This window comes from Lytechinus variegatus, chromosome 17, assembly GCF_018143015.1.
Source record: "Lytechinus variegatus isolate NC3 chromosome 17, Lvar_3.0, whole genome shotgun sequence".
In the NCBI taxonomy this organism is placed as follows: domain Eukaryota; kingdom Metazoa; phylum Echinodermata; class Echinoidea; order Temnopleuroida; family Toxopneustidae; genus Lytechinus; species Lytechinus variegatus.
The window spans coordinates 9,238,309-9,264,351 of record NC_054756.1 but is presented as its reverse complement, the minus strand read 5'-3'; the positions used below and the strand labels follow the sequence as shown (position 1 = coordinate 9,264,351).

At 36.1% G+C, this 26,043-nt stretch overlaps 2 protein-coding genes and 4 non-coding genes across 6 annotated transcripts; 3 read left to right on the top strand and 3 right to left on the bottom strand.

The window, feature by feature from the left end:
* The first annotated feature begins 5 nt into the window (after positions 1-5).
* LOC121430982 (monocarboxylate transporter 2-like) lies at positions 6-8,990 on the top strand. The gene is made up of 5 exons (XM_041628426.1): positions 6-631; positions 2,626-2,769; positions 4,810-5,175; positions 6,410-6,925; positions 7,949-8,990. Exons 1-5 carry the CDS (start codon positions 436-438, stop codon positions 8,068-8,070), a joined length of 1,344 nt encoding a protein of 447 aa, XP_041484360.1. The 5' UTR covers positions 6-435; the 3' UTR covers positions 8,071-8,990.
* Positions 8,991-15,395: 6,405 nt separating this feature from the next.
* On the bottom strand, positions 15,396-19,818 carry LOC121430983 (secretory phospholipase A2 receptor-like). The gene is made up of 4 exons (XM_041628427.1): positions 19,751-19,818; positions 18,598-18,664; positions 17,005-17,379; positions 15,396-15,990 (listed from the first exon to the last, which is right to left on the bottom strand). The coding sequence occupies exons 1-4, from the start codon at positions 19,787-19,789 to the stop codon at positions 15,566-15,568; spliced, it is 906 nt and encodes a 301-aa protein (XP_041484361.1). The 5' UTR covers positions 19,790-19,818; the 3' UTR covers positions 15,396-15,565.
* A 2,373-nt stretch (positions 19,819-22,191) lies between these two features.
* On the bottom strand, positions 22,192-22,264 carry TRNAM-CAU. The gene has a single exon. It is a non-coding gene; the product is annotated as a tRNA-Met (tRNA).
* Positions 22,265-23,461: 1,197 nt separating this feature from the next.
* TRNAM-CAU lies at positions 23,462-23,534 on the top strand. The gene has a single exon. It is a non-coding gene; the product is annotated as a tRNA-Met (tRNA).
* A 657-nt stretch (positions 23,535-24,191) lies between these two features.
* Positions 24,192-24,268, bottom strand: TRNAM-CAU. Its single transcript has one exon. It is a non-coding gene; the product is annotated as a tRNA-Met (tRNA).
* A 1,407-nt stretch (positions 24,269-25,675) lies between these two features.
* Positions 25,676-25,749, top strand: TRNAM-CAU. The gene has a single exon. It is a non-coding gene; the product is annotated as a tRNA-Met (tRNA).
* Positions 25,750-26,043: the final 294 nt, after the last annotated feature.

The following is a 26,043-nucleotide window of genomic DNA, read 5'->3' as shown; positions in this document are numbered from 1 at the left end:
AGTTTTCGAGTGAACGTGTGAATGGTATGGTGATTCTACGGACGAATTGCAATCATTACAATGATGATTCAAGATCAACGGATGGAAGGGCCCATAGCTTGGTTTTCACACGTGCTGAAAATTCGTCATAAAATTTATTTTTCACTGGAATCATCATTCAAATTACGATTCTGTTCCCGTGTGGAAGGGCGGAATGATTCTTTGTTGCGAACATGGTGAAAAGAGAGAGAGAGAATGAGCAACAGAAAGGTTTATTTCTATCACTATTCCTTTCAACAATAATCTTTTGTATGGCCTAAACTCCAACAAACACTCCTGTATATACGTGTGTATTGTGCGTACTCCCTTTTCGTTGCAATTGTCCCGCAAACTCAATCATGTTGTGTTGGAGTGCTTTTTCTACAGTGCGGCTTTAATTCGTGACTATAATATACAATGTGGAGCTGTTATGAAACCCTTTCCTCTCCAAGTTTACCTGTAGTAGTTTGCATCTTCATGTCTGCATCTGGCCATGTAGGTATACTAAAAACAGTAGGATTCTTCATGAGCGACATCAACATTGATCTGGAAACCACAGCAACTGATATGGGAAGGGCACTTGGTTTGCTGAATGCCTTCTTTCTCTTACCGGGTAAGAAAAAAATAACCTTGCTTTTCTTAATCATTAGAACAGACCCCAAGGCTTACATGCTTTAGTAAACTGAGAATGTGTGTGTTTATTTGTTTTGGAACTTTAAAATAAGTATGCGTACAAACTCTGAAATCACTGAACTAGGAAAGTGTTGATTCATGTAGCTTCCTTATTATATGGCTGTTTCCTTATACCTTGGTCACATCTGATCTACGGCGGCCGTACGACGAGTCGAAAACAGCCGTTAAACATATATTTGTACCAACTACATATAGGTAGTTTGAATTAAAATTGATAAAGCGGCTATTTTCGACTCGCCGTACGGCCGCCGTAGAGCAATGTGACCAAGGCATTAATAAGCACTCGAGAAATCCCCCCCCCCCCCTACATTCGGTGAGCGTGTGACAGTACGAGCATGGATAGGTCCATGGTGCGAGTGAGGGTGATGGTGTGTATGTGAGAGAGAGAGAGAGAGATGGGACGAATCAATTTTCCCCTTCAATCCGTGAGCGTGTGACAGTGCAAATGAATGTGTGTGCGTGTGTGTGAGGGATCAATATAATTGGTCACGTATTCAAGCATTTTTATAACTGATTTAATTGTTTTCTTTTAAGATATATATGATTCATGATTATATTAAGTAACTGAAAAAATTGAAAATATGAAATGTAAAGTATTATATGTTATTTTATATGTTAAATTGAAATGTTATGTAACTATTTCTTCATGAAATCAGAATAAAAAGAGTATTCAAACAAAAAAAATATATACAAAAGAACATTTGAAGAGATTTGGCTTTTTGGGGGATAATTACTGCTCGTTCTGTTTTACACATAGTGACATTTTCATACATCCGTGGACTGTATAAAAGGTTAAAGCTTTGTGGCAATTTTGTATAGATCATTTTTGCTTTGTAAATTAAAAACCATAAACTGGAGGGATACATATTCTTAGGATTAGCTGGACATTCTAATAGAAATAAACGTGTTAATACTGTTATATAGTTTATAAAATGTGTTATTTTAATTCAAGAGCAGAAGGCCGGTATCACTCCGTGAAAAACATAAATATTTTACGGGTTGTGTAGAGAAAGAAAGTCGCCTGACATCAAAATCCGGCAAGATAAGTTTACATATATACAAAAATGGGATGAACTGAAGATGAAAAAAGATTTGAATGTGAATAGATATGATGTGTCTAGTGTGGTGCGAGTGTCAATTTTGGTGTGAGTGTTGATTGACTGAGTATTAATGATTTCGTAGTAGTTAAACATAAAATGTTCATGTCTGTGTGTATACATGTGTGTGAGATTGTATGCAGAAGCTGTATGTAAAACATACAAGTATTAGGGTGCAACAATAATATGTTGATTTTTTTCTTTCTGCAAATCTTTCAATATTAATTATATGTATTATAAGGTTACATGATGAGGGTCTTGACTGAGTTCATTTTATATCCACACACATCATTTCATCATTATTTGCTTCAGGTTTTTTTTGTTCGTATGTTAATGGTTTTAAATGAAGATTTGTCACTTTTGTTTGTATTTATCTTGAGTTTATTTGAATGAAATCCTTAATAACAAAATAATGGGGGAAAAAATCTGTGCGTGTGCGCGCGCGCGCGCAACACGCTTGTTTTTATGTAGGTGGGGTTCCAGGGCCGTCCTATCATGGCACCAACCGGAAGACGTTGCCAAGACCAGAATCTCATACATGTCGTCGCTTCATCTTCGATGACAGGAGCACGCGACAACATGGCAATTACGCCCAGCTGTAAATGGAATTATAGAGTGTAACAATAATATTCATGATATAGCAGTTATAAACATAATCCCCCTCCCCCATACGTTTCGTCTACTTTTATGGATTGAAACCTTCTTTGGGGACGGTGCTCATAATTTGTATCTTTATTTTCACTAAAACTGATCTGTTATGCTTATTTGGTGTCCCTTTAAACAACTTTTCGATCTGTATTTATTTCTTTGTTTGCAGGTCCAATAACTGCTGCCCTTTATCGAAATCATTCTATTCGTCGTCCGTTGCTCATATCTGGAACGTGTCTTCAAACATTAGGAGTGGCGTTCTTTTCAATGGCAACTAGCAAAGCTCAAATGACCATCTTTCTATCAATGACAGGTAATCAGGCTAATAAACGTTTCACGTATTTTAAAGGGAAATGAAACATTTGGAACAAGATACCTTGTGCGAAAATAGGCAAATCAAAGAAAGTGACCAAAGAAAATTTGAGAAAACTTGATTAGATAATAGGAAATTTGTGAGCATTTGAAGTTTAGATTACTATTAATGTAGATTCCCCAACATGCCTAACATGCCTAATGGCAATGCGAAAGGATGTATGATATTACATGTGAACAACTTTCCCATTAAATGCCTCTATATATCCGTTAATCATGAATAGGCCTATTTTCTATAGGAGGGCCTGTGATACACTTTTCAAAGAATACGTTATAAATGAAAAGTTTGTATCACCAAGAGCAAAAAGAAACATTTTGGGGGTATTTGTAGTCCATCAAAGGGAAGGGTGTTCACATGTGACTTTAAACCTCTTTTTTGCATTGCCAGTGGGAGGATCTCTCTAACAGTGATCGCAATATTCAAATGCTAATAACGTTCTCTTTTTCTGTCCAATTTTTCTCAACATCATTGATCGAATTTTTAAGTTTTCTGTTTCCACACGAGCCCACTTGTTCCAAGGGATTAAAGCTCCTTTAGAGACTGCTCCCAACTTCTACTTTATTTACCAATAATTATATGGTTTCGGTACTACCTGAAATAAATTTATATCTGTGTTTTGTTAGCCAGACAGCATGTATGAAGGGGAAATCGAGATCAAGATACATTTTTGTCAGTATAGCCTTCTAATATCAAATCGCTGAATATGTAAAGAAAATGGCCATCGGTGTTATTTAAAATGTGATTGCATGTAAAGGGCGTACGATACGAAATTCTTATGGCCGCGAAAACACCAAAATTCATATTGCGACTAAGAAAGATAATTTATATAGAAATTCAACGACGACTACAAATGTTTTATAAGTTGAATGACTCCTGAGTCCCGCACATATTATTTAATATTACATAATAATCGAGACGGACTTACGAACCTACATTAATTAGTTTGTTTATGACACGTGCAGGGTGCCAAAATTGAATAGCATGATGCTTTGAATAAAATGACGTTTTGATGATGAAATTTAGAAAAGAACCCATAGAAAATGAAAATATAATCAAGTACTGGGATGTAACACTTAACTCTGGGATGACGTGGGGAGAACGTGTATTAAGCAGCATTGTTAAAATATCTCGTACGATAGGTTAAATTAAAAGGATCAAGCAATTACTTCCACCTAGGACTCTTAGGGAATTTATATGTTGCCATGATAGTACTTAAAAGTACTTTGTACTTTTATTGTACTTTGATTATTGTTGGACATCTTGGGGAAGCTGTGCAAAAACCAATGAGAAATAAAATACAACTGCAGAATAAGTATGCACGAATAATATTGGAAAAGGCAGTTCTTACTCCCAACATGGATTGTTATCTACGCTCATAAGGCAAACCATGGAGGAATGTATCAAATATCAATATTTTGTTCTTGCGTTCAAAATACAATACGATTTAGGACCAGCCTATCTGGAACCACTTATCTCTTAACTTTATGTAACTTATAAAACAAGATATTCTGAACAATGTCCCCTTCCAATACCCTACCCCAGGACGGATAATAAAGGAAATCTGTTGAATATATTGCTGCCGTCTTATTCAATTCGCTCCCTTGTGATGCACAAAAATGCACGTCTCGGCCTCCATGCTAAAGAAAAACGTTGTAAATCATTAGAATTCTGACTGCCATGCATGTAATTACACTAAATAACTTGATTTGATGATTCCATGATACTTGTTGATTCACTCTATATGTACATTATAATGTACTTCTTTTTTTTCACTTTATTATATGTTACATTAAATTGCTATGCTGTTGAGTTATTTGTTAAACTACAGGGCGCTTTTGGAAAGCAGTTTTGCATAACTGGACAGGCCTACCCTGCAATATAAAATAATGAAAGCAAATAAATAAATGAATATGAAATCGAATAGATATCAAGTTTTTGTATAAACAAATTTGTATCGTTTCAACTTATCATATCATACAGGTTTGGGAATAGGTACCGTGATATTATGTTGTATTTTGACATTACATCATGTTGCTCGGGGAAACTTCAACCTATGCATCGGCCTTGGTCTGAGCGGGTATGGCGCCGGTATGGTCCTTTTGCCAATCGTAGCTGAATTCCTGCGTAACCCGTACGGGTGGAGAGGTGGATTGCTCATTATAAGTGCCCTTATAGCGCATACCATCCCATGTTCTATGGGAATTAGAATGAAATCCGACGAGGAGAGTAGGCCTACACAGAAAAATGGTTTTCAGCCAATCGAAAGCTCGTCTACAGGACCTTTGGAAATGGACATAACGGAAGAAAACGAAGCAAATGCAGGACACGGCTCAGGCCTGTCAAACGGTGAGGTTGAAAGTCAATTTCGTATCATAACGATATTGTAGAGCTAACAGATTTCTATGACTAGTTCTTTAAGGCTCGATGATGCCCGACTTGTTGATGAAGCTTTGGTCGTTAGATATCGCCTTAAGTGGCAAATATGACAATGGGACATATTGTAAACTGCAAGGGAAAGATTGCTACGCAAAATACTTACATGACATAAGAAATATAATCTACAAAGGCCCAAGATAAGGTTCAAAGAGTTCTTGGTATTTCTGTTAACTTCAAAAGTAAGGCAATTTCGTCGGTACTATGGCTGTTATGACGCTGCAGCAAATAATTAAACAAAATGATCAAAAGAATTTTAGTGAAGGTATTTATTCATTTACATACAACAGGTAAGAAAGTGTTACAACAAAATATTGAGTTACCTTCTGGTTAGTCCACAAATGTATATTTTAGTATTAACTTCAAATGATATTCTGGTTGGCTGGCGAAGATCCCCTGAAGTTAAGTTCACAATGCTGGCGATGATGAAATCGATACTGAAATACAATTGATGATTAGAGTCACTGTAACTAGTTGAAATGTCCGAGAAGACGAGTTTGATGTCATGATAAACAGTCGATTTTAGCAATCATTGGGTTGACAAAATTTAAAACAGGTTGATGATCTCGATGAGAACTGAGAATTCCTCTCTCAAGAGAACTGCAAAATGTTCATTGATGGTGTGCAAAATAATGCCACAGAAAATAACGATTGTATTCCAGTTGGAAATAAACCGTGATCTGATGTGAAACTTTGAGTCCTGGGGAGCGTTTCATCAATATTTTCATCCGACAAGATGTCAGATCTGACATCTTTCCATGATTTTGATTGGCTGAGAGGCATTGTTCCTATGGTAACTGGGATAAAACGGACTTGTCGGATGAAACGCCCCACTGATCTGATATGATGAACCTGAAGAAACTGTCAGTTTACAAATGTAACTTTCTACTATTTTAGAAGCTTCCAGCATTGTATTTCTTTCTAGAGCAGTTCAATTCTAGAAGACACTTGAATGACCTCCGTGAAATTAACAATGTAAACAACATATAAATTCTCACATCTATATGTATGAAAATACATATACACCAAAATTTCCGAAGTAGGTGACCTCACTGGCAGAGATAGAAGCTAATTTTTTACTGTCTAACTTAAATGGGTGAGACGGACGTGTCGTAATTGCTATTTCATATTCTATATATCATTTCAGGAAATTGCCGATTTTGGCACGTTGCTAGTTTTCGTGGGATCGCCAATATCCTTCGTGAATCTGATTTCTACAAAGATCCTGTATTTACCCTGATTTTTGGTGTGGAGTTTGCATTCGATATGGTCTACAGTGGTTGGCACTCTTTTCTCGTACCCCATGTTCTGCAAAGAGGAATCTCGGTCGAGAAAACCATTATCTTGACACTCTCAGGAGCGGTAGGGAATACTTTAAGCAGATGTGGTGTAGGTGTCATTACAAACCACCAATTCAAGCCGATCGATGTTTACATCTTCGCTACAACCCTAAACATTGGCGCTCTTCTCGTCGATGTGCTTGTAGTGAACTATTACGTTATGTTGGTGACGTCTTGTTTCTCTGCCATGTCCATCGGAGGGAGGGCGGCGGTCACAACGCTTATTGAGAGGGAAAGAGCATCTCCCGACAAATTTGATGTCGTCTTTTCACTCGCAAGATGTTTTTCTGGAGGTGCGATGTTTCTTGGTGGTTATTTAGGTGGTAAGTTGGAATACGTGGTTATCTCTTACAAACATCGGTTCAAATATCTATTCATTCCTCCCGGGTTGGCGAGTAATGTTGCAATCTCGCCAATGAAACGACCTCCATATCGATATGCATGGAAGAGCCGTGGTGTAGTGGTTCTGACTCTCGCCTTGTAAACAGAGGGTCGTGTGTTCGAATCCCACCGCGGTCTAGCGTCCTTTGGCAAGGCGTTAATCCACACTTTGCCACTCTCGACCCAGGTGCTAAATGGGTACCCGGTAGGATGCGAAAGATATTGTATGTTTGATTTTGCCAGCGCCATAATGAGGCTGCGATGAATGCAAGGAATGCTCCCCAGGGAGTGGAAATTGTGCACTTTTCGTGCGGGATTGAAATGAATCCAATGACCGGGGTAATAATATGCTGTAACGCGCTTTGGGCCATTCTGGGAAAAGCGCTTTATAAAAATTGGGTATTATTATTATTATTATTATTATGCATATGGTGCCGGGTAAATATGGCAGAGGTTGTATTGCATGTAATGGCAGAGGTAATAATGGCAGAGGTTAGAATGGATGAGGTGAAAATGGCAGTTGTAAAAATGGCGTTATTACCTCTGCCATTTTTACACCGAGCCATCGATTTAATTTCGTTGAGAACAACGTGTACCTAAAAATTCTGCTCAGTTTGGTGTTGTTCCTGACTGTGAATGCGGCATGCAATTAATGTACAGTAGATGGTCATAAAATATATCCAATCAATTATGTTCTACATGCTTTAACGAAATAATGTACAAACCTGTACATCCCTGCTATGTGATGGTCTGAGGGTAGGTCTTTTTTGTGAAAAAAGGTGATAAATTATAAGGTTGGTCCATATACCTAAATAAACCAAAACAAGAAATACCAGATAGGCCATCACATATATATAATAATGCTTTCCTGTTTCGTATACGCTCTTGTATTCACATGTACACTCCTTAGCCCTGCCTCATCGATTTAATGTTGCTGTTGTTTTTTATGTGATTTTTTTATCCAGGTTTAGTAGCAGATACCTTTTCTTCGTTCAATGCTACGTTCACGATGTTACCAATCATTGAGGCTGTTGTTCTCATCCTGGTCGTGGTGATGAAATGTTACCCTAAACCTGATACTTTATGACAATGCCAATTCGCCATTGTGAAATTTCTCCACTCCTGATGACGGATATTCAAGCTTTTCGGAACTTTGACTTGGAGATTCCTCATCGCGTCTTCAACCCACCGTGCACCATACTATTTCCGCTCATCTACTCGGGACTTTTCAATCCATGCGCTACTTCTCATTTCCCAGATACGGGGCCTTGAAAGTGCTATCGACCTGACGACTTGGCGAGATACTTTATCTTGCCATGTCGACATAATAATCGTATTAGGTCAACAGTTTAGAACCCATTGAAATAAAGCTTTGTTTTAGCAAGTGAGGTTTTATTCAGTGGTAAATGAAATGCTTGGCGACTAATTTGAATGTGAGAGGCAAAGACAATTGTTTAGTGCTAAGCTTGATCATAAGCTGTCCAAGTTGAAAAGTGTGCAATTATTCAATTTCAAAATTTTATTGTTCAAGAATATATAGTTTTATGTGCCCGAAAATTTGCATTATTTATTATTATTGCATTACCCCCGAGCCATAAGTCCGTAATTTAAGTATAGGAGGATTATAATAGAATACATGGATGACATAATAATGTGTGGTAGGAATTGTTTTAATTGACCAAAGATGCCAGTATTTCGATCAATTATTTTGCAGAAATTGTCAAGATGCGCTTTTCAAGATAGCTTGTCATTTATGATTAGTCCAAGGAATAATGTTGATCGGACCATTTGATTGACAGAACCATAGAAATTACATCAGCTGGTAAAGCTTCAAACTGATTACTAAACAACATATAATTACTTTTATCAATGTTAAGTGGTAATTTGTTTGCCTTTATCCAATATGCAATGTTTTTTAAGTGCTTTATTCAAAATTTGTGTCAATTGTTTTGGATCATGATATGAGAAAAAACACATTTGAATCATCAGCAAAAAGAATGAATCAAAGTAACCAAGACGACTTTTAATATCATTTATATAAATAGTAAACAAAAGTGGGCCAAAAACACTGCACTGCGGAACTGCGCAAAGGACAGGCTTGTGTTCAGATAAATACCGGACTTTTTGCTGGAGAACGCAAACGCATATTTACGACGGTGGTTGATTTTGGAAGGGACTTTTGGGCCCATCTTAAGAGACTGTCGTTTAATGCAAGTTGTGTGACATGAGAATTTGTAAACCTTTCGAATCCACAGCGGAAACATTCAATCTGTGGATCGTGTGCAAAATACTATCGTAACAGCGACATATCCGATTTAGGACGAGTTTCCAGAGCCACATTTTCCTCTGAGAGCTCGAGGAAGCCGTCCGATGGTGCCACTTCCATTTACGAGTGGATACCAAGTGCGACCACGCGTAAAAAGGATGTCCTTTTTTAGTGTGTGCACGTTACATATGGTCAATTCCAGCGTAACGGACATGACATTCAGACAAATTTTTGTAATTCAAAGGTTTATACAGTAGAATTAGCAGTCATTTGATAATTGTTACTAAGCTTATCAGACACATTTAAGTATCAGTTACATACACATAAAATTTCAAATCGTTGCATTGAACAGTTGCGGAGAAATTGCACTATTTGTGAGCGTAACGGACATGACACGAAATGGACGAAGCATTTTTACCTCCTATTGCTTATCAAAATTCCTGTGAATTCTTAGATTGCATGCACCTGACGTTGGTGTTAATTTAATCTTAAGATCACGTTCTATCCATAAAATGGTGTTTAAGAACAGTTTTGCAGTGCATTCTGTATTCCTAGCTCAAAATGTGGCGTAACGGACATGACACACGAAGCGTAACGGACATGACAGTTTCGTCCACTTTTTGTAAGCGAAAATAATTATGTTATTACAAGATATGGTTCAAGTCTAATTGTTTACATGTTAAGGCTAGAGGTTAGAGACACATGTCATAACTGGTAATCTGTAATATCTCCTATTATTTTGCAATTTGAGAGGGCGGCTTTTTGTACAATATTTATATAACAAAAAAATATGTAGAAAAATTTATTTTACACCGGTTAACAACAGTTAATGAGTATTTTCCAGTTACTACCATCCACCACACCTAATTAAAGGAGAAAAAGTTGATAGAAAAGATTATTTTTTATTCATGCCCTAATATTTGATAATATACTAGCGTAACGGACATGACACCCTTACGAAGTGAACTTCATCAGCACTTCTTAGTTTGCAAATGAAAGAAATATGAATAATGAATGTAATTATGTAACAGCAAAGTACCTTTACTAACACTCTAAAGAAAAATATGTAGATATTATTAGCAGGTATCATTAATTCAATAGCTATAGCCTAAGTGATAATTTTATATTGAATACAATGTTTATCATACCACTACGGCACACTGAGAAGACCAAATCTCATTTTTTGTGAGAAGAAAACAAAATGTACCAGACCTGTATAAATCCAAAAAGAACATATTATGGAATGTATTTTATGATAAAGAACATGTACCAGTATTAATGTGAGTTTTAAGATTACAAAAAATGGTATTAAAAAGTATTTTAATAAAAATTTAATCGCAGTACCTGGAAACCGGTCTTTCATTATCGATTGTATGAGTTGAACAGCAATCGGAATGTTTGTAAATAGCTTCTGAGATTTTTTTTCATTCAAAATAACTATCATCCTGAGTATAATCATCCTTTCATCAAATCTTGGATGTTCTTAATCTTATGATCTTGCTTGCTGACAAATGTGGCTGTATCTAATTTTGTTGTATTGTCCACGCTGCTTGTGTACAATTGAAGATACAATTGAAGATACATCATTCAAATCGTGATTATGGCTGACCAAAAATACTGTGATGACATAATTTATTGATCGCGCCATATTCTTTCCACGGCCCCTTTGCTTTGTGATACTGCAAAGAAGTACCACTGTAGATTCATGGATTCATAGAGCTACTTGTACATGTACATCATGTAACACAGATATCCGAATAAAACTTGCTTTTAAATGTGAGCCCATGCCATCACTGAAGGTAGAGGTTGGTGAAAGTCAGATACTTTGAAGTAATATCATCAATGATCATGAATTCACAAGTTGGAGTTTTATCATGCTCCAAACTGTCAGTGCAAAAACCTAAGATAATCAAATGTTTGTTCAAACACAAATGATGCAGATTGTGATCTGAGTATATTGCCAGATCTAGCTGCATCTTATCCTAATATTATGTGGCATACCGTTAATTCTCAGAAAAATCTACCAGAACAAGAGCTGAACTTTCATCATTCACCAACTTCTAAAAATAGCTTGAATGACATGCAGATTCTATGAAATATTACATTCAGCTATCCTCAAACAATTGAGACTGACCTCAATCTGTGACAGTGAACCTAATATTTTGTTTTTGCGAATGCCGCCATTTGCCATATACAAGGCGTCATGTCCGTTACGCGAATTGTCATGTCCGTTACGCCATTTTTATGAAAATGAGAAGTGGTAAGGGAAAATGATTGCTACACATGGTAGGGGGTTTAATTCTAACATAGAATCTGAATCTGCAGTATCTTTAGACAAATTTCCTGTAAGCTGTGAAAACTTTAAGTGAAAAACGTAACGGACATGACACTGATAATGGTAAAGAAATCACACAAATCTGAAGACAGATTTCTGTAAAATTGATGAATGGCATAAAATTTAACAATTATTTTCTGTTGATTTAAACATTAATCAACTATTCAAAAGTTAAAAGAGACCTCTGGGACATTGTTTGCTTTTAGTAGAGACAGGAAAGATGAATTGTTTAAAAATAGCCACATTTTTTACATTTTGCAATTTACTATTCCATATTTTTGATGATGGAAAAAACTACAAAATTTTATCAATATTGCGATTTTTCTATTGGAAATTGAGACTTTACAGATTACTTTTTAAGAAAATTTGACTGCTTAAGTGAAATCTGTAACTTCATTTTTTCTGTAAAATGAACATTTTCCATGGAATTGCCCATATGCAACGTAATCGGATGCTTTCGAAACCGAAAGTGGTATCCACTCGTCAGTGGAAGCAGTCTCCCAGGGAATTTGAAATCTAATCCCCCATTTCAGGGGAAAGTAATACATGATGCCCATCATGCACACGGGCATAATGTCCTTTACATTGTGTGCGAGATTGTTTGTCGTTTGCGTAGGAGGAGCCAGCCAAAAAAAAAATCGGATCAATTTAAGACATATTTGCTGTGCGTTCAGATAACGCATGCGAAATGGTTTAGCTGGGGAGGTTAATACGACCAACGGATTTAATTGCCAGCGATCCATCAATAGTCCACGTTAATGCACTATCGATTCGATGGACTATATCATACCTAAGCCTTAATTTAGTAGGTTTTTACTCTCTTACTATGTACTAAATTTGTTTGAAAATTCACTCTCTTATCCACATCACAATACACTATGAACGCCTTTGGTTTCCAATGATTTATCCAGTCCAGCAGCGCGGCCGTAATCCAGGGGCACGCTCGATGATCAGTCGTACGAGTAAGCTCTCACAATTTGCGAATGGCATGTATGGTGTCGCTTGAAAGAAACTTGCACACGAAACGCAGATCTAGAGCCCTAAACACAAAGCCTTGCAAAGACTGTAGAACAGTTTTCTACGATTAATTTTAGTTAATGTAATAAACAATCGTAAAAAATCGAGAGAACGATTGATCGTTAACTTTTTATGTTACGTGACCCCAACGCCGCGTCCCCGAGGTTTGCGAAAAGTCGCAATTATCATTAGGTGAAACCAACTGCGAGTGCCCTTTCAGATAATTTTTTATCCACATCAATGTTTTCCCCAAAATACCCCAGTGAGAAAGTTTGTAAAGAAGGCTGTCGTAATCAACAGTATCAAATGTTTTAGAAAATCCTATGAACAAACCCAGAGGCATAACTACGAAGGGGCATTTTAGTCTTCAAAGGTCATTCAAATGTCCTTTTTCTCTGGAATAGGGGTAAAAAATGCTTAGAATGTCATTTTGTTTTCAGATCGGAATATCACAAATTTTTGGCCCTCGCTTTTCGCTCGCATCACTTATTGTTAAGCAAGGTACACACGTTATTCTTGGTTACAAAAGTGCTTAGAATGTCCACATTTCATGTTGGAATGTCACAAATTTTCAGCTCGCGCTTTGCGCTTGCACAATATGCTTTCTATTTATCAGTCAATAAATGCATTCCTTATCAGAATTAATAAAAATAAATTAATCAGAAATCACTTCAAATTTGCTTTGCTCAACTGTTTTACTACATATTACACAACTACTTCAAGCAGATGATATTCTCATGGCAAAATATCCGTTTGCACCAAAATGCCGATCTTGACCCAATAAGTGCCCTTTTATGCTTTGCCCCCCCCCCCACACACACAGAAATACTTTCCACCGCTCCTGTCTGGTAGAGTCATGATTTGAATATTTTGGAGAGGCAAATTGTCGGATGGAACAACAGTTCTAAAATGATGCTAGCGAGCGAGGTGAGATTTGGAGAAAAAAAATAAATTAATACATTGATGTAATAAGACTTGATAATCATAAAAGTTTACAATATTCACTCTTCCCCTTTCTTTTTGTTCATCTCTATCTCTTGTTTGTTCTTCATGAAACATTTGTTTAGGGCAGAAGCACCCGACCCCCCCCCCCCCCCCCCTAATATCTGTATGTGATAGATATCTCGACAAACCAGTGTTAATTAGAATGTCATTAGTTGTCACGCTACCTTACAAACTTAGTTGCCTCAATTGATAGCTGCAGAAAAGCCCATGTAGTAAATATCTAAGCGGAAAGTGTGTATTTTTACGTTGATTTTTTAATGAAAGTACGAAGGTAAGTTTTTTCCCAAAAAAAATGTCATATTATTAAGATATATGATTTTGCACCTTGGTAGTATTCGAGAGTACAAGATTTTCCCAATAAGCATTTGCTTTTCTCCTCTGCTATGAATGTGAAACAAGAGCAGTTGACATTGTCCAGGCACATCTTACCGCATTCAATATTGTTCAACACAGATAGAGTCAGGATGACGTCCGTAAGTGCTCTGTCATTGGTTTCAAATACGTTGGCGTACATGATTGAATACATGTTGCGAACTAGCACTAGAGAAAAAAACAAAAAAAGAATAAATCAATACTGGGTAATTCCATTAAATATGTACCTCTCAGACCCCTTACATATAGGACATCATAAGATTTTCTTTCTCTGATTTCTTGTTCTTTGACAGTCTGTAATGTTCTCAAAGGACCATGACTTGGTCAGTTTATGAAGTGAGGCAAAACTTGAGAAAAATCAGGTTGGACGTACAAAAAGTTGATTATTTTATGGAACTGCCCTACTGCGACATGATTACACTATTAACATTCTTAATGGGTAATTAACGTAAGGGGTGTTCTTTTTTGCATAGAAAATCTACATCAATGACAGACATAATCTGAAAATCAAATGCATTTGTTTCACCGAAATGAAGAAAAAAGTAAAAAAACATATCAATGTAACTTGGATCAATTTATGCATCAATTAAACAATAATATGCTACCATCAATCTTTGATTCTTAATTTAACAAAAACAAAGCTATCCATAAATACTCTACACGTCAATCCGATGAATTTCATTTACCTCTACCCGGACAATTCTTGCCAAATCAATCTTTACTTTCGAAGGTCCTCGACTTTGGGACAGTCCTAATAAAACTATCACAGATTCCCCAAGCCTATTTTTTTTTCTATGTTGTATTTGTGTTTTATTTATATTGTTCATACGAATATGTAATTGGAGGCTGCATTCTACAAGCTTCCTCCGTTTCCGACCTGATACATGGTTATCACGATTATTGTACATAATAAATTTCGTTTTATTGATCACAATTATGTCAAGATGTATGTAACAAAACTTATCGTAAGTGATTGTTGGAAATTGTTGGAAAAAATAAATGAAATGAAATTAAACAAAAAATCGACAGAATACCCTGTTCTACAGATCCGAAACTTACCGTTTTGTTTAAAATGTGAGGTTTTAGTTGGAGTTATTTTCTCAGTTATAATCGTTGCTTCTGATGTTGTTGTTGTTGCTGTAGTTGTTGTTGTAGTGAAAGTCCTCGTTGTGTGTGTAGTGGATTCCGAATTTGCCTCACCTGCTCCTTGTGCTGCGATTGTATCCCAATAAAAAATAATCAAATGTTCATTAAAAAGACATCTCTTCATTCTTTAAGCCTTCACCGTGCCCTGCTTTCAACTAATATTGACATTGGGCATATTACATCAATAAAGGTGTAAAATCTCTAGTAGACAAATTGTGGCAAACCAAATCATAACAATTATCCATTGAAAAAAAAATATTATAGTTGGGGTAAAAGACTTGCCAGTGTTTTTTTTTTTCCTTTTTACTACAGGCCAAAGGTAATCTCTGATCGAGCAATTTTAACAAATCATACGCTACAGGTATAGACATTTGTAGTTATTTGTTCGGAAAACCCTACACTGATCGCACATGGTATGCACACCAATTCACCATTTCCCTTTTATTCTAACCATTGCAATGCATTGCAATACTCACTCTCTTCCTTTTCACAAATGAAATGACGTTCACTGTGACAGTCATCGCCGAGCCAATGGAAAAGAGTAGCCGGTTCCATGCGATAACAAACCCCATCACCGAAGGAGGATGACTTGGAGCCGAAGTTATGATACGGTGGGTCAGCAGAACCGTCATTTGCCGATCCCGATCGGGTGAGACCTATCCAGTACTCATAGTACCCTTCATTGCTGAGGAGTTCAACGACGCCCTCTTGCTCGGTTTGGGATCCAATGAACGCAAGATGCATTCCGATGTCTTCGCAGTTTGACTTAGCCTTTGAAAATGCGGATGCAATAGGAGAGACATGATAGCAGGACCCGTTGGATTCGTGGAAGTCCAAACCATCATTCGTGTTGAATCCATCACAAGCTGTATAAAAATATTGATGGAGAGGAGAAAGTACATCTCTCATGTGTTTTCTGCCAATATGTATGTATACCAATATATTGTTTATCGACGCTATTTATTAAAATATGAAATAATTATGATCTATTGTAATATGAGAAAGGGAAGGTCTGGACATAATATCATGAATCAAGCTATTGTAAATTCAAGTTGTAATATGCCTGTAATATTAACCAGTAATTGAGGTTTTATGAGGATAAGCCACAATCAAAATACTAATCCTATCCATTTCAATTTTAACAAGTTACGACGGTTAAGATGGGGAAACCATTGTACGCATAACAAGCAGGAAATGTGCAAGAGCATGATAGTATCTCCATGATTATGACAGCTCCGTAATATGATCCCCCCCCCCCCACACACACACACACACTTCTTTTTTCGATAAGTAAACGACCGACATACCACAGGTTCCCCGCAGTTCGCATATTTCCAAAAAAAAATCGTTGCCGTTATTTCTCCTATGGCGACGGCTTTGGGCCAATGCTTAATGTTGTCCTACCCTTCTTAGACCCTTTCAAGACCCCATCATTTTAACACCTCTTTCCTACTGCCTTGCGACCCTTTACGAACGCTACGATTGACATTACGTAACTAATGCTTGGTCACACCGCCCGAGCGTTGTTGGAGCGGTCGTGGAACGGTAGGGAGAGGGGGTCGAATTTCGCTCACAAAATTTTGGAAAATATCAAAAACAAAATAAAAACGATCGAAATCGAGAATGGTGAAGGGAGCGAGCGGTGATGTTTTTTTTCTCCCTGCTCCACGACCGCTCCAACAACGCTCGGGCGGTGTGACCATGCCTTAATGGAGAAAATTTTCAAACCGTAAAATACGATTGCTACAACTGATCTGACACGATCTGATACTCACTACGATAACTCTACGATCAAGACCACTGAGTCAATCGTGGCACACAATTTGTGACAGTGTGAACTGAATGCACACATGAATTTAGTATAAGAAACCCTCTCTCACCTTCTTCCGCTTCACAAATATAATGGTTTGCGTCATTACAATCGTCATCGTACCATTCTGAGCTGTATGGACGAAACATCCTAAAGCATCTCGCATCTTGGTTGAAAGCTCCAAGCTTAACCGAACCAAATTTGTCGTAGGTCAGGGGTGTCCCATCGAGCCAGGTCACGGCAGTTAACCCTATCCAGTAATCCTTTTCAGGGTATCCACTCTGTTGGATCTTCCCGACCAAGAAATCTTGTTCCTCCTGCGATCCTATTTCCACCATGTGCATTCCGAGGTCGTCGCACGATGATTTCGAGGAGTAGAAGCTGGATGTGTTCCGGGAGAAGCTATAGCAAGAACCTCTGAATTCAAAAAGATCTGCCACACAAGCTAGAAGATAATCATGTGTAATGAAATTGTAAAATGACCATCTTATTATGATTTTTGTTCATTGTCAACTTACCCCCCCCCCCCTTCCACTTCCAATAGCGTTCCGTGATATAATTCCTGTGATATAATATATAAAAAATTACATACTCTTGAAAGAAAAATTTAACTTATTTAATTTGTTCGGGGATATATCGTTAGACACATCAATCAATATATACACTCTCCTACAAGACATATTTTTGGTCATGTTCCATTTATGAAATTCATATTAAATGATGACTATCTGGGAGAACATTTTGCATATGACGTCACAGGTTACAAAATACACATTCATATCGTTCTTATTCTTTGTTGGAATATTTATGATCAAACTTTCAACAATATTTTTTTCTCTATTTGTTTTTAAATTTCATTTAAACCAACTTATCATCAGGGTGACTTTCTCCTTTAAAATGTCTGCATATTTCTTCTTGTAGTCTTGTAAAATTCAGTATCTCATTCCAAGTTGGCTTGTGAAATATCTTTTCAAATCTTGAAACAGAGGGTCGTGGGTTTGAAGCAAAATCATGGGAGGAATTATTGATCCTCAATGTGCTGAACTCAACCTTGCGGAGTCAATTGGGTACCTGGCAAGAGCTTCTTCTTTATTTATACGTTAGATACTTCAGCTATATCAGTCTAAGACTTTGGTGAAGGGATTTAAGAGGCTGCATTTGAATGGATGTGACTTGCCACCCAACTATAATTCGCCAAAATATGTGCTGCATTTTTTTAGCGTGAAAAGGGGCACCCTAGAAAGTGTTGTTTTTCTCACTTTGTAGGCCTCAATTGTAAACATTCATCAACAATAAAATACGTGAAATATTTGAATGAATTGCAGAAGATATTCAGAGCTTAAAGAAAGAGAAAACAAGGTTCGAAGTTCGGGTTCACTCAAGCATGATATGTGCACACAGGGCACTATCACTGATGCTTATAGCCGCCCACAAAGAATGTTTGAGAAAACATATATTTTGCTTTTATTTAACTTTTCAACAACGAATTCTAACAGAATTAAGAAAAAATACCATTTTAGACAGATGATTTTTTTTCATTTATTTTCTTTTTCTTTTTGTAGGCCAAATTATTATTCTAATATTATTTGGGTGTGGCTAGGTACAAATGTTAAATAATGAAAATAATGATGCTATTAGAACCACTACTTTTGAATGTACTTACCAGAAACAATATATAAATTTGTTAGGATCCAAAATGCTACAATCGCCAAATAACCTGGAATTTTCATCTGCATTCAAACAAAGTGAAAACAGTTGAATGAACGTAGATTAGTATATTAACATTTCAAACAACTTTGTCCATGATGTTAATTAAGAAAGATCTAAATAATTTATTATGTGTCCAATAAAGATTTGGGTCAGAATTTCCACTCATTTTAGGCACTTTTGCATTAGGTTTCTGGGATAGAAATAGTTCACAAAAGGGGCTCATGTAATTAACAGTTTCCCATGTTTAACTCAATTCGACCAAGCGATGGACTTAAATCGTACATTCATAAACTAAAATGTATAACTATATATAACAAATCAGACAAGGATCATTGTGATCATGCTTCAGTAGGCATCTCAGCGTTCAGTTTCAAATGAATTCTAGTGAGATTTGTTTTCCCTTGAAACATTCTGTGCAACTTGATATCAATGATATCTAAAAGACTAAAACTCATCTTGCGTAATGTATTTCCAATTCAAATTTCACTTTAGTTTTAATGAAACGCATTAATTTATAGGAAGTGCAAAGGATGATAAATCATGACATTTATTTGGTGATTCTACTTCCACTGACACTAAGGAGTCATTGCAATTTTACATAAGCACTCATTATGTCTAAACTCTCTTAACACATACAGCTTCTCTCTGTCTCTCTGTATATACACACACATACCCTCACACCCCCCCCCCCCCCCACAGACACACACACATATATATATCATCTGCATTGTTAAGCAACTTATTTCAGTAGTGATGCAATATTGCAGTTTCACACATATTGTTATTTTATTTCGACACATAATGTATGGTTATTAGTACTTTTTTGCATGCTGTGCGCATACAATGCACTCGCGAGGATTGTTGCGTGAGTGTGTGGAATTGAGTCAGTGTGTGTGGTGTGTGTGAGCGGGCGCTTGTAAGCTATATGGCACTAAATTAACTTTACATGAAAGAAATTCACTATTACCCGTATCAGACATCTGAGCTGGTCTTTTACAAAACTGTATTGCCCTGGTTTAAGGGGAATGAGGGAGAGAATACACTAGCTCGTACCAAAAAAAATAACAAAAGTTTGGTGGTATACAATATGATACATCAAAACATACCTTTACACCTAGAAGGTGTGTAATAGCGGTGTTCAACATCTCCACAAAATCAAAATTAACTCAGTTCCTATAGATATCCTGAGAAATTAAGAGATATGCATATACGTGTATAGCAGTGAATTATGGAAAGACTTTGATAGGGATGAAGTAGAGCTTTGCGCTGTTTCCATTGAAAGGCAGCGAAGCTAAAAATAAGGTCATTGGTACTGAATATCGAGAATTGTGTGGTTGGTTGAATAACAAAAATCATAATAGTAATCCGATTCATCCACGCTCAATCCAAACAATAGAGTGTTGAAGGTTAATAAAACCGTCCTTTCATACACTCTAAAAAAATGTTGGGTAAAACTGCGTGCTCCATGAGGGTAATTATGTGTTCAACCAACATTGGGCATTTCTTTTGGGCATTTTGATTTATCCAGTGTGATGAAATTTTTGCCTATTCTAAAACAATTGCTGCTTATTCTTTTACCTTAATGGACAATATGCTTTCCGCATTGGATAAAATACTGCCCCAAATTGGTTGGACACATACATGTAATTACCCTCGTGCTGGCTAAAATTTTACCAAATATTTTTTACAGTGTACTGCAAAAAAATCGTAATTTGAATGATGAGTCCAGTAAAAATGAAGCTAATGGCGAATATTTAGCATGCGTGAAACCAAACGAGAACATGATTAGAATCACGAGCGCTAATCACCGTCACGATTTAATAGCAATCACCATTACAATGATGATTCCGGTTTCACGTGTGAAAAGATAATAGTTTGATACCGTAATTGCAAAATCATATAGAAACAAATACATGACATAATTAGCATTTTGGAAAGTGTGTATAGGATCAATTGGATTTACACATAACTTCCCTTACATGCAGAAAATGTGACTAAAGAGAAAGTTTGAAATGACTTAACCCTGGGGACATATTCCTGCATTTTACCCATCAATCGGGGACGACCTGGTCCAAATACACGTGTCAACCTATTTCCCATCTCATTTTACACGGTTTCAAATTGTAAACCCATTGCTTTTAAACTTCTCGTCCTTCCAATTAAACTCTAGTTGTGTATGTACGTGTGCGAGAAGTTCATGTATGTCCGAAATAATTGGTTAATTGATTGGTAGGATTTATTTCCCTTGAAGGTTAAAATAATGCGATATATGAAGAATAAGATTGGTTGTTGGATTAAATTCAACTGTCTTAATTCAAATCACCCTTTTAAATAACACACGTTCCCACTTTGGTGATTCATGACCAAGCATTGCAATAACTTTCAAAATACTGTACAGTCTGAACATGTTTTGAATATGAGTAGCAGAGGTTGACTAGCCCCTATGGTATTCAAGTAGTAAAAAGGGAGGACCCCCCACTCCCACCTAAAAAAATTGACATGTGACATGTCTTGAGGCCTAAGTATAGATTTTTCCCTTCCAAATCCCATTTAAAACAAATTTGGGAATATAACCGGGGCAATATTAACATATCAAGTAATGTTGTAATGTGTGGAATCAAGGGTTGGGGTAAGGGGGGGCAGCGACCCATCTTTGACCTTTGTTGTTGTTGGTAAATCCTGAATCCAGCCCGGATACTCAGGGTAAACAATACTAGTCATGGCAGTAGCCAGTGCCACTATATAATTTGCATAAATCCTCTTTACCATTATTTATTTCAATCGATTGTTAAACCACATTTTGTATATTCTAATGCATTTTTTTTTCCTGTTTTTAGGGTATGAAATGAGAAGTTTGAAATTAGAAAATTTACTCTGACGAAAATTTCGCTTTAACAGTACAAGTAAAATTAATAAGAGCTTTGGGATTTTTTAAGTTGTTAATTTATGGCGTCTCATACAAATTGAGAGCAGATGTCCTATATGTTTTGTTACAGAAATTGAATGATATCAATTTTAAATGGTTTATGATGAATAAAATGTTTTCTTTCTTCGAAGAAAGGGTGTGCAATTAGTTGTTTCTTGATATACTGAAGGTTCAATAAAAGCAATTTATATTTATAAAATAAATTTGTTTTGTTTTTTATTCACGATACGTGGAAAGGTGCTCGACTATGACGTCATATAAAAACAAAATTGTAATAACTCTTTTCGATTGATTCTCCTCAAACACCCATCAATATATATATTTAAATTTTCTGTTTCAATTATGCTTGTTGTCAGGGTAGAATTCCGATTTAAATGGCGTCAAGTGTAATAATCAAGATGATCTTTTAACATGTCATATGTCATACAACTCATGATCCGAATAGATATGAAAGCATATGAATAATCCATTAATGGGCAAAGTAATCACAAAAACACCAATATTGCCAGAGACCACCAAGAGCTGTAAAATAATACAACAATACTGCAATAATTTGTTACACTGGTTGGTTTTGGGGGGAGGGGGATCCATTTAAAAACATATGAAAAAAAGTTAGCAGCCTGCCCCGTGTGAGGATCGAACTCACGACCTTCAGATTATGAGACTGACGCGCTGCCTACTGCGCTAACGAGGCCGCTGAAATTTACATACAACACTTAATCTTTGCTAAGTAAGTTAATCAATACTTTATTCACCCTGAAATATCTTCTGTTTCATACAAAGGGCAATCTTAAAGGTCAAGTCCACCTCAGAAAATGGTTGATTTGAAATCATAATAAAAGATCAAACGAGCACAAGGCTGAAAATTTCATCAAAATCCGATGTAAAATAAGAAAGTTGTCACAGTTTAAGGTTTCGCTTATTTTATTTTGCAAAATAGGCACGATTTAGTCACATGCAAATGAGAGAATCGATGATGTCCCTCACTCACTATTTTTTTATAGTTTGAATAATACAATATATATCGTCGGCCTTATGCCAAAAGGGCCTTAACTGCTTTTGGCCATTCCGAGATAATGGCGTTTAAAGGTTTTGGCCTCTCTAATAATCAAAAGTTTGTGGTCTTTTTTGCTTTTGAAGCCAATTTCGATAAACGTGTTAAGTTATTAAGTTTTACATGAAATGTGTTAAATTTATTATAAAATATTCAGAACCCCTAAAATGGGTTAAGGCCCTTTTGGCATAAGGCCGACGATATATATCTTTACAGATTTTACAATAAAGACCAACTTGACTTAAAAGGGAAGTTCACCCTGACAAAAAGTTTATTGTAAAAATAGCAGAAAAAATAATAAAAAATATTGCCGAAGGTTTGAGAAAAATTCATCAAGTGATTAAAAAGTTATTAGAATTTCAATTATTTGATTTGTGACGTCATATGCGAGCAGCATTTCTACATAGCGAATGGTAAAAAAACAATGAAATGTCATTTTCTCAGAAAATTGAAAATGGTTTTCACTGTACCTTTTGTATATCAATAGGCAAATCATTTTACACCCGATCATGAATAGAAAACAAAATTAAGGCATCAGGAACCATACAAAATTTGAATTTCATGCATTTTATATTACATAACACATGGGGGCAGCTGCTCGTTTATGACGTCACAAATCCAAAACTTTGAACTCTAATAACTTTCTTACTCTTTAACGGATTTTCTTCAAACCTTCACCACTATTTTTACTATTTTTTCTGCTATTTTTACAACAAAGTTTTCTTCGGGGTGAACTTCCCCTTTAACTATGAAATGTTAAACAATGGCAATTCCACATGAATAAAGTATTGATTAACTTACTTAGCAAAGATTAAGTGTTGTATGTAAATTTCAGCGGCCTCGTTAGCGCAGTAGGCAGCGCGTCAGTCTCATAATCTGAAGGTCGTGAGTTCGATCCTCACACGGGGCTGGCTGCTTGCATTTTTTTTTTTCATTTTTTATTAAAAAAAATAAAATAATAAGAGCTTTGGGATTTTTTAAGTTGTTAATTTATGGCGTCTCATACAAATTGAGAGCAGATGTCCTATATGTTTTGATACAGAAATTGAATGATATCAATTTTAAATGGTTTATGATGAATAAAATGTTTTCTTTCTTCGAAGAAAGGGTGTGCAATTAGTTGTTTCTTGATATACTGAAGGTTCAATAAAAGCAATTTACATTTATAAAATAAATTTGTTTTGTTTTTTTATTCACGATACGTGGAAAGGTGCTCGACTATGACGTCATATAAAAACAAAATTGTAATAACTCTTTTCGATTGATTCTCCTCAAACACCCATCAATATATATATTTAAATTTTCTGTTTCAATTATGCTTGTTGTCAGGGTAGAATTCCGATTTAAATGGCGTCAAGTGTAATAATCATACAGCTCATGATCTGAATAGATATGAATGCATATGAATAATCCATTAATGGGCAAAGTAATCACAAAAACACCAATATTGCCAGAGACCACCAAGAGCTGTAAAATAATACAACAATACTGCAATAATTTGTTACACTGGTTGGTTTTGGGGGGAGGGGGATCCATTTAAAAAAATATGAAAAAGAAGTTAGCAGCCTGCCCCGTGCATGTGAGGATCGAACTCACGACCTTCAGATTATGAGACTGACGCGCTGCCTACTGCGCTAACGAGGCCGCTGAAATTTACATACAACACTTAATCTTTGCTAGTTAATCAATACTTTATTCATCCTGAAATATATTCCGTTTCATACAAAGGGCACTCTTAAAGGTCATGTCCACCCCAGAAAATGGTTGACTTGAATCCATAAAAAGATCAAACGAGCATATAAGGCTGAAAATTTCATCAAAATCCGATGTGAAAAATATTTCATATTTCATACAATAAAATACAGAAGAAGTAGTAAGTGAGTGATGTCAATCAGTTCTCTCATTTGCATACCGACCGGGATGTGCATATAACTGATTTTATGAAATTAAGTACATGTCTTACCTGTCCTATTTTACATCCGATTCTGATGAAATTTTCAGTGTTATGCTTCTTAGATTTTTCTCTTTTTATTCAAATAAACTGTTGTGATGGTGTGGACATTTCATTTAATTAAGCGGGCTAATGGTCCATTGATACTGCATGCAACATTCACTTTTGTTACGTCTCTCTTACGATGGACTCGTCTCCGATTTCGGTAAATCATCGCAGGTGGCTATGAGCTACAATTTTTCACGTTTACATTATTTACAAGGTATAGGGTATATTGTTATGTGGGAAATGAAAAGCCATACAGACGCACCGCGTAGATCGTACGATGTCCCTACGATGATCTTACTACAACCCTGTGATGATCGTAGGATTTCATTTCGCGATACCATGGTCATACGATGCTTTTATTTTTATTTCCACCCAAACACAAAAGTTTATTCGAATAAAAAGAGAACAATCCAACAAGCATAACACTGGAAATTTCATCCAAAATCGGATGTAAAATAAGAAAGTTAAGACATGTTTAAGTTTCACTTAATTTCATAAAATAGTTAGATGCACATCCCGGTTGGTATGCAAATGAGCGAACTGATGACATCATACTTTCACTATTTATTTTGTATTTTATTGTATGAAATATTATAATTTCCTTCTCATTGTCCTGTGAAACAAAGTTTTATTTCTCCCTGGACATGTGGAATTACCATTGTTTAACATTTCATAGTTAAGTCAAGTTGGTCCTTATTGTAAAATCTGTAAAAATATATATATTGTATTATTCAAACTATAAAAAAATAGTGAGTGAGGGACATCATCGATTCTCTCATTTGCATGTTACTAAATCGTGCATATAACTATTTTGTAAAATAAAATAAGCGAAACTTTAAACTGTGACAACTTTCATATTTTACATCGGATTCTGATGAAATTTTCAGCCTTGTGCTCGTTTGATCTTTTATTATGATTTCAAATCAACCATTTTCTGAGGTGGACTTGACTTTTAAGATTGCCCTTTGTATGAAACAGAAGATATTTCAGGGTGAATAAAGTATTGATTAACTTACTTAGCAAAGATTAAGTGTTGTATGTAAATTTCAGCGGCCTCGTTAGCGCAGTAGGCAGCGCGTCAGTCTCATAATCTGAAGGTCGTGAGTTCGATCCTCACACCGGGGCAGGCTGCTTACATTTTTTTTCCATTTTTTATTTACTTGGTCTAGCCCATACTTTTTTTTAGAAAATGGGGCTCTTTCCCCCCAACAAAGGGCCAACCAGTGTAACAATTTATTGCAGTATTCAGCGCTTGGTGGTCTCTTGCAGAATTGGTGTTTTTGTTATCAATGTTTGCAATGACGTCCGACCAGCCTACTGTTTCAAAGTATATGACCCTATATTGGTAAGATTGGCATTTTACGTCTCTTTTTTTCTCTAATAATGGACAATTGAATTTTACCTCTGAACCACCTTTTTT